Genomic DNA, 8,639 nt, shown 5'->3' on the forward strand with positions numbered 1-8,639 from the left:
GAATGTGAAGTGATGCAGCCACGAGGAAGCGTATTTGGAAGCGTATTTGTTACGGGTCCGCGGAGTGGTGTCTGGGCTTTGGCTGAGCGGAAGGGGCACGGTGGGCGCCGCGGCGGGAATGTGGGTGGATGTGCGCCGTCCTGCCCTGACCCACCCCCGCCTGGGCCTGTCCTGGCACAGCTGTGCGGGTCACAGTGCCAGCCAGGAGCCGGCTGTGAGTCCTTGAGTTTCCACTTTGTGCCAAGAGCTTGTCCAGACTCAGCCCTTGACTTTGTCCGCGTCCCAACAGCGAGGAGCAGGAGGGCCCATCCCGTCCAAGGAGACAGTGCCCTGGAGGGACCCGGGAGAGGGGGCGAGGCGGACGGCCTTTAGATGTCCAGTGGTCCCAGCGTCCAGGGTAGAAACCATAGAGGCTTTCCTTTCCTCGCGCGCGCGCGCGCGTGTGCGTGTGTGTGTGTGGTGTGATGTATGTGTGTATATATATGCTGTGTGTGTCCTGCTGTCCCTTCCCGCACTGCACCCACCCCACCTCCCAGCTGCTGTGCAGGCTCCGGCTCTCGGCTGGTCTGACCGTTCCCCTCAGTTCACGGTGCCCACTTGGTCCTGAAGCTCCCAGGCTCTGCACCCATGCTGCGTGTGGGCCCAGCGCCCCTCACCCTGTGTCCCTTCATGACAGCGTGAGGAAGGGCCTGTCACCGTCATTCAGAGGCGGGAACGGCCGAGAGCAGAGGCCGCCTCGGTGGGGGCCAGCGGCTTCTGGGCTGGGGAGTAGACACAGGTGGCCACCTGCTTTCCCTGCCTGTTGCCCCTCCAGCGGGTGACGGGAGGGGCTGCAGGCCTGGGCTGAGGATGTGAGTGCGTGTGCGTGTGCGTGTGTGTGTGCACACGGGCTGGGCGAGGACGGACTCCTGTCCAGGAGCAGTGGGCTGTGTGAAAAGCTTGCCTTGTGAGACCGCCTCGGGCTCCTGCAGGGCTGTGAGTAAGCTGGCTGCCGGTGGCCTTTGCTTTGTCTCAGCTCCCATAGCCTTAGGCTCTGGCTTCCTCTTTGGTGACGCTGCTGTGTGTCTTGGCCAGTCCCCACCTGCAGAGCCTGTGTCGGAATGCCCTGGGGGACAGGCCGTTTCTCATTTCTCGGGACAGCCTGCTCTGGTCTGGGAGGACAGTCAGGGTCGCCAGGCAAGTCTTGCTGGTTAGGGAGGACTGGTTAGGGAGGTTAGGGGCCAACCCACTGCTTATTCCCTGGGCTCACCTCGGAGGAGCTGGAGGAAGTCGGGGCGTAGCAGTGGCGCCTGCTCTGGACTGTGGTCCTGGACACTGGCCCCGGCCAGCCTGGGTCACAGCCACGACCCGCCCCTCCCCCCGGTCCCCTCCCCCTCCCGATCATGTGTGTCCATGTGCATAGGTGTGTGCAAGCAGGATTGGTCAGATGTGACTTCCCAGACTCGCTCACAAGCATTCCCTGTGTCCGTTCACAGCGGCTTCATCCCATCGCCCAGCCTGTGCCCTGAGAGCTGGCTGGGGGTGGGTGTGATGCCATTTTGGGGGGAAAGATCTCACAGCTTGTGCACCAAGGTTCAGAGTGACATCTGTAGGGGGAGGCTGGTTTTTTTTGGTTTGCTTGTTTTTAAATTTTTTCAATTGATTTTAGATCGAGAGGAAGGGAGAGGAAGAGAGAGAGAGAAAGAGAGAGGGAGGGAGGGAGGGAGGGAGAGAGAGAGAGAGAGAGAGAGAGAGAGAGAGAGAGAAACATCCATGTGAGAGGGAAACAGCGTTCAGTTGCCTCCTGAATGTGCCCTGACCGGAAATCAGCCCTGTGACCCTTTGTGCACGGGAAGACGCCCCAACCAACCGAGCCACCTGGCCAGGGCAGGGGGGCTGTTTTGACGGACAGACTGACCTCTCAGCTCACTGCTGCGTTTGGGGAAACAGGCTGGGGCGGCTCATGCTCTGGCAGAGCCATGGCTCAGTCCTTCGTCGGGCAGACCCTCTTCATTTTGGACAAATGAGTCTGTTAAAAAAGGTGTTTGAATGTCCCTGCATCACCCTGCCTAGTCTGGGCTGCTCCCCAGGGTTAACCCATCGTTCCCTGCACCATGGTTTCCTCGTTTCTCACTAAGTCGTCCGTTTGCAAACCTCTGTGCATGACCGAGTGGGAAAGGCTGACAGCAGAGGGTCGCTGACGGCACACAGGTGCAGGGACGGGAGGCAGGTGGGCAGTGTGCCCCTCCACCAGGAAGCCCACCACCTTGTGGGCACCCCAGGACAGCCCTGCTCTTCAGCTGTTCACACTGCAGTTTATTAGGTCAAATGCTGCTTGAACCAAGAAGCCGTGCAGCCGTGGCTCAGAGCCTCGAGCCCTCGCCCAATTTGACTGCAGCAGGCGTAGACGTGGGACTCGTCTTCCCGAAGCCGCTGCTCACCTGCTCTTGGTCACGGCTCAGGTCCCAGCGTGTGGCCCATCCAGAGGCCTGGAGACGGGGTCGGCTCCAGGGGTCGGCTCTGGCGCCATTTCCCACTGCTCCCCCTTCTCTTACAGTGTTAAGAGACATCAGCGAGAGGGGGAGGGACCTGGAGCAGATCTTGTCCCAGTACATCACCTTCGTCAAGCCCGCCTTCGAGGAGTTCTGCTTGCCGGTGAGTGCGGTCCCGGTTTGTTTTGTTGAGTCTGGACTGTAACGTGTAGTCAGACACACGGGGTGTGGGCTGAGGCAGCGCCCTGCTCGCAGCTCACTGGGAGCGTCACCCTCTGCGGAGGCCCCGGGAAGGGCGGCCTCTGGTGCTTTGCAGCCCGACCCCGGTCCTCAGTCTGTCTCACCGTCGGGGCCTTGGGATGGTGCTGCTCAGTCCCGGGAGGCCTGTGTCTCGTAGCCAGGTTCCTGGTGTGAGCACTTCCTTGAAGGCACGTCACAGCTCCGGGCAGCCTCTGCCGTGGGCACCCGGCACCCGGGAAGGTCCCTGGTGGGTGGAGTGTGCGGGGGAGGAGGGGCTCCGCTGCAGGGTCTCCCCTCTGACCTGCCTCCGTCACTCAGCCCAGCCTGTGCGAGCTCCTCTCGGCCCGATGCGTCCCCCGTCCCCGTCGGGAGGGAGCTGTGCCGGGGGGTGTCCCCGCCCTGGCACAGCCCCGGCAGCCTGGCAGTGAGGAGGCTTTCTGAGCAGGAAGGTCAGGGCAGGGGGCGTCCTCGGCTTCTTGGGGAGACTGTGAATGCCACCGGGACCGGGCGCCCTGCGTGAGGAAGGGGACTCCGCGTGTCTCCTCCAGGCTGACCGAGCCCTGGGCTAGTTCCCTAAGGGTATATGATTCAGCTCTGAGTGGGGAGTGGGTGGGGCTCGGCCTGGTCTGGGTGGTCCCCGTGGGTCTGGGGGCTGGGAGGGTGTTGAGAAGAGGCACAGAGTGAGGGCCAGGTCTTCGCTCCCTTCCTGGAGAGTCAGCTTCCCGGCTGCCTTCGTTCCTCCCCGTCTGTTAGGAGCAGGTCTTGCGTCAGACGGACTTGACTTTGTTTCCGATCAGGTTAGGCAGGCTCTGAGTCAGCAGGAGTAACCTTGAGGATTGGGTTTCAGGGTTAGGTTTCTGGGAAGAGGGCAGAGCGGCCGAGCAGCCGTGAAATTCTATCCGTCTGTCCATCCATCCCTCTGACTGAGGACTCCTGCTCTTGTTCACGTAATGAGAGAGCAAACTAAATTTATTATTGGACATGAATTAGAGCTAACTGCCAATTTTCTGCCAACCGACTTAGTTGTGAGCTCAGAATTCGGCACAAACATTTTCTGGGTGGTTGCTGCTGGTTCCCACGGTCCAGCCACTGGTGCCCAGAGAGAGCCCGGGTCAGGCCAGGTTGTATTTTCACCGTTCTAGTCTGGAGAGGCTCATGTTTATGTGGTCTCACCCTAAACCTCGGTTATACACCCAGACACAGTTCTTTGGAAAATGGACCACAAAATCTCAGTAAGTGAAATAAAAAAAGGATTTTGTGCTAATTGTACCCTTTTAACAACAAGTGTAGCCCAGCCAGCGTGGCTCAGTGGTTGAGTGTTGACCTATGAACCAGGAGGTCACGGTTTGATTCCCGGTTGGGGCACATGCCCAGGTTGTGGGCTCCGTCCCCAGTGTGGGGCGTGCAGGAGGCAGCCGATCAATAACTCATTATTAATGTTTTTGACTCTCCCTTCCTCTCTGAAATCAATAAAAACATTTTTAAAAGAAGTGACGTGACAGGGCCCGGGCCCTGTCTTCAGAGGCCTTTTCTGGGTTCACCTCGCTCTGCCGGCTGCAGAGGCTCCAGGTGGACTGCTCCCCTGAAGTTGGGGTTTCACTAATTCACACTTTTCTTGGGGGTGAAGAAGCAATTACAGATTTGGTTTCAAAGACCACGTTCCTCCTGCAGGTTGTAAACTGAAACCATGTGGAACGTTCAAATGTGAACTTGTAAAGCTGATTGATTAATAGATTGATTTTAGAGAGAGAGGAAGGGGGGGAGAGATAGAATGATTTGTTGTTCCACTGATTTATGCATTCATTGGTTGGTTCTTGTATGTGCCCTGATCAGAGATTGAATACGCAACTAACTGAGCTAGCTACCCGGCCGGGCTGATTTATTATAATTTAGATAAAGCGGGTAAAAAACATGTCCGAAGCCTGACGCCGCTGCCCTCTGGGTTAGGTGGAGAGACGGCCACCCCTTCCCCACGGTCCCCCAGGGCGGCTTGGGCCGGTTTCTCTCTGAACCCCTCTTAGTTCTAAATACCTTTTTCTGCAGACAAAGAAATACGCGGACGTGATCATTCCGAGAGGTGTAGACAATCTTGGTGAGTCCTCGGGGTGTCGTGCTTTGGGGCGGGGTGGCGGACCCCGGAAAGGAATGCCCACCTGCCCGGCGGCTGTGGGCACCGGCCCTGTGTTATGCACGTGTGACTGTGGGCACACACGTGGACTGCTATTCCCTGGCCGAAATCAGAGGTGTGGAGAAACCCTGTCTTCTCATTCTCTTATAATTGATTTTCTCCATTTAAAACATTTAGTTTGTTTGCTGAGACTTTCGCTGTCTACCTCCTGTCGTCCTCAGCCTGTCTTTTTCACGACAGTGACCTTTGTAGAACGCCTGCCACCTGGGTTTGTCCGGGTCCCCAGGGCGGGGCTGAGTTGGCACGACCAGGACAGTGCCCGGAAGACGTGTTCTTTGCGTGTCACCCCAGAAAGCACTTGGTGCTTCTGTTTTTGAAGTTAGTTAATCATTTGCATAATTGTTTCTAAGGGTAAGAAGAGAGAGTCCTATGTTGGATCGTCGTTGGAGGAGAGGGTCTTCCGTGGGTCACTGGGTTTGGGACGGGTCACAGCCGGTGGTGCCGTGGAGAAGGCCAGTCCTCACGCCTGCAGACGGGGTCGGGCTGATTGCCTTGCTGCTGCCGGGACTGACCACCTCAGAAGCCCGTGTATTCAGGGCTTCCCGTGTCTGGGCACGGCCTGTCTTCCTCTGGGACCCTCCAGGGGGTCACGTCAGCCCCTTGGGGGGCTTGGGGAGGCGGTTCCCTCCACCCCGGGTGCGTCCCTAACAGCTGCCCGTCTCTGCCCCCCAGTGGCCATCAACCTCATCGTGCAGCACATCCAGGACATTCTCAACGGAGGGCCGTCCAAGCGGCAGACCAACGGCTATCTCAACGGCTGCACGCCCGCACGCAAGAGGCAGGCCTCCGAGTCCAGCAGCCGGCCGCACTGACCCGCCCCGGGCCCTGCCCCGCTCCCGGGCACGGCGGCGGCAGGGGCTCGGCCGTCTGTACAGACGCTTTCCTATGACTCTGCTTATTTAAGAAAACAACACGGGAAAGAAATGCCTTTGATCTTGAAATGGAACTTGACCCCGAGCTTACACGACGAACTGTGCCAACTACCACTGGTGATGCCTAATCATGCCCACCTGTACCAGTTACCAATACACACGCATATATAAAAGGATCTATTTTTGTGTAAATGTACAAAATCCTGTAAAGCTGGTTGCTGCTGAGTGTTTTGCAGGAGGGCCCGCGCTGAGCTTCCCCGGGGCAGGTGGCCCCTGGCATCCAGGCGGGCGGGCTGGCCTGTGAGGTGGGAGCACGGGGCTCGTGGCCCACGCTGAGCGCCTGCCGAGTGCACTGCTTGGAGCTGCAGCTTACTGACATGTCGATGAGAGAGACTTTTTTTTCTTTTGAGTTGTAATTAGGCAAGACCTCACCCGAAAAATCAAACTCAGGGAAGGGGCCCTTTCCAACGGCCCACCCTCCGCCCACCCCTGGCTGCTCAGATGGCGGCATGATGCCTCCCTCACTCCCCCGTGACTCGGTCTCCAGAGCCAGAGCTGCCTGTCCCTCGTCCCTGGTGGGGATCTGACTCCCCAGGCTTTTCCCAGACTGAGGGGCGCACAGCGGTCCCTTGCAATCCGGGTGCTGAAGAGACTTCTGCTGGCAGAAGGGCAGCTGGCAGCCCCTCGCAGGGTGGCGACAGAGCTCTGCCCGCGCAGGGCACAGTGGCTTTGTCCCCGAGATGCGGGGATTTGCAGTGAGATGGGGTGGCACACACCTTAGGCAGCGTCATCGCTGGCGGCATCGCAGATGGGCTGCCTTTCGGGTGTGGCAGCGCTGGGCGTGGGGGGAGGCGGGAAATGGCATTTAGGTCCTAAGCTGGAGTCTCGGGATGAAAGGCTTGGGGTGGAGAATTCCGTCTTCCCCGGGGGCTTCCTCTTGGCGAATATGAGTAGCTTTGGAAGAAGCAGGTTCTTGGACTCTGGCAGGAGGGGGTGCAAGAAGTGGGGGGAACAGTTGAGGTCTGATTAGAGTCCACGCCCCAGCCTGTAACTGCCCGAGACAGCCTCCCTTTCTCAGTTGCCACACCCTCAGCTTGTCTTCCACAGCTGCCCTGCCTGCGTGTTCCGGTGGGCCCTGCCCTTCCCTTCCCGATGCTGCCGAGCCCATCGGAGCCATTCAGGTGCATCTGCCACGTGCCCCGTGAGCACCATCCATGTTGACCCCCCTTTTCTGGACCTGATTTGACTCTAATTCTGTTTTGCTGTTTCAAACCTAAACCCCAACAGAGCTTTGCTGCCCCTGAGACAGTGGGGAAACGGGTCACAGGCCTGAGGGTGCTCCTGACCCCGCAGCCGCCTGGTGGGGTACGGGCTCCGAGGGCTCCGGACGGAGGTGCTGGGTTTCAGAATCAGTGTTCATTACCTTTCCCATCCTGCCTTGCACGGCTCTGAGGTGAAGGGTAGAGGGCAGGCCTGTGCCGGAGCCGTGGCCTCTCCGTCAGCGGGTAGCACCCTCAACTTTACTTGAAGCTCCCAGGTGCCAAACCATTTAGTGCCTTGGCTGTGGGTCCCCCTGCCTTGGAAGGTGGGCTTTCCCATCTCAGCCTTGACTCCGTAGCCGCCTCGTCCACCCATGGTGTGGGGGCTAAGCCGCTGTGGGCTGCCCGGCCTCCTGGTAAAACCATCTCCAGTTCTCAGTGGCTCTGCTGGGGGCGCCGGGCCACACTCGCTGGCGGTGCTGACCATGGCCCGGTTCTGAGAACCCTGTGTCCTGGGCCAGGAAAGGGGAAGCCCTGCCGAGCCCAGCATTTAGCCAACTGAGGCTGAACTTGAGCTTCTGTAGGACAGATCCTGGGCTGGCATTCGAGAGCCGCTGGGTCTCTGATCGCACTGGAGAGTCATTAGGCCACGACCGCGTCATCTGGTATCTGCCCTCCGGGACTGGCAGCCGCGAGCAGTGGGTGATGCTGGTCGTGCCCACGGGCATCTTGGCTTCAGAGCCCCATGGTGCTGGCTTCTCCCTCTGCACGTCCTCCCACGCATTGTCCGCAGACCAGGCGAGTGAGAAACGGGCATGAAGCCTCAGCCGCCCCGGGGAAGGCCTGGCCCCGCACTCCCTCAGGCTCACGGAGCTCCTGCTGCGGCCTCCTTTGTGGGCAGCCCGGCCAGTGGGAGCAGAGGTGGGGGCGGTGTGAGGAAGTGCAGGTGCTGACCTCGGGTGTCCTGTGGGGAGTGGGTGGCGTGGCCCTGGGAGACCACAGGAGCTCGGAGGCCGAGGGCGGTGACGGGAGGGTCTCCAGCGGCCCCGTTAGAACAGCGGCCCTGCAGTGCCACTCTGCTCCGCTCCCGGCTGCATGGCCACTGGCTTCCTGTCCCCTGGGCTCAGTTGGACACTTGTCTGGGTGCCAGTGGGTCACCAGTCTCAGGCCACTGGGTCAGGCTGCAGGCAGGTGGGGAGTGGGAGGAGCTGGAGCCCAGCCGGTGGAGGGTCACCTGAGTGCTGGGTTTGGCGGGGGGCGGGGGAGGGCAGGCTCTGCCCTTCACCCCGTTCTCTGGGTGGTGGGACAAGGGAGGGCGTTGCTGGGCTGAGTGGAGCTCAGAGCCCCCTTTGATCTCTGGCCCTGCCTCCCTCGCAGCTGGGCAGGTGGGCAGGTGGCGGAGCCCAGCTGGGGAGGGACTTGGGCCTTTTTCTTTGAGACGCTTACTCCCCCCTCTGCCTCCTAACTGGGTCTCAATTGTTCACAGTTACAGGTATGGCCACACGCAATGTACTTTGTTGTAAATAAAGACTGAACAGAAAGCCACCTGTGTCTTCCTGTGGTGCTTGGGAGGCGGGGGCGATGGGAGGGTGAGGGGCCACGGGAGGTG

General features: G+C 59.8%; 1 protein-coding gene across 1 annotated transcript in view; it reads left to right on the forward strand.

Moving 5' to 3' along the window:
* Positions 1 to 8,575, forward strand: part of UCK2 (uridine-cytidine kinase 2) — a 21,388-nt gene extending 12,813 nt beyond the window's left edge. The window contains exons 7-9 of the mRNA XM_014528524.1: positions 2,537 to 2,634; positions 4,755 to 4,803; positions 5,572 to 8,575. Coding sequence (XP_014384010.1) covers positions 2,537 to 2,634; positions 4,755 to 4,803; positions 5,572 to 5,711 — 287 coding nt within the window. The 3' untranslated portion in view covers positions 5,712 to 8,575. The remainder of the gene's footprint in view (positions 1 to 2,536; positions 2,635 to 4,754; positions 4,804 to 5,571) is intronic.
* The last annotated feature ends 64 nt before the right edge of the window (positions 8,576 to 8,639 follow it).

The sequence above is a fragment of the Myotis brandtii genome, unplaced genomic scaffold (assembly GCF_000412655.1).
Source record: "Myotis brandtii unplaced genomic scaffold, ASM41265v1 scaffold64, whole genome shotgun sequence".
In the NCBI taxonomy this organism is placed as follows: domain Eukaryota; kingdom Metazoa; phylum Chordata; class Mammalia; order Chiroptera; family Vespertilionidae; genus Myotis; species Myotis brandtii.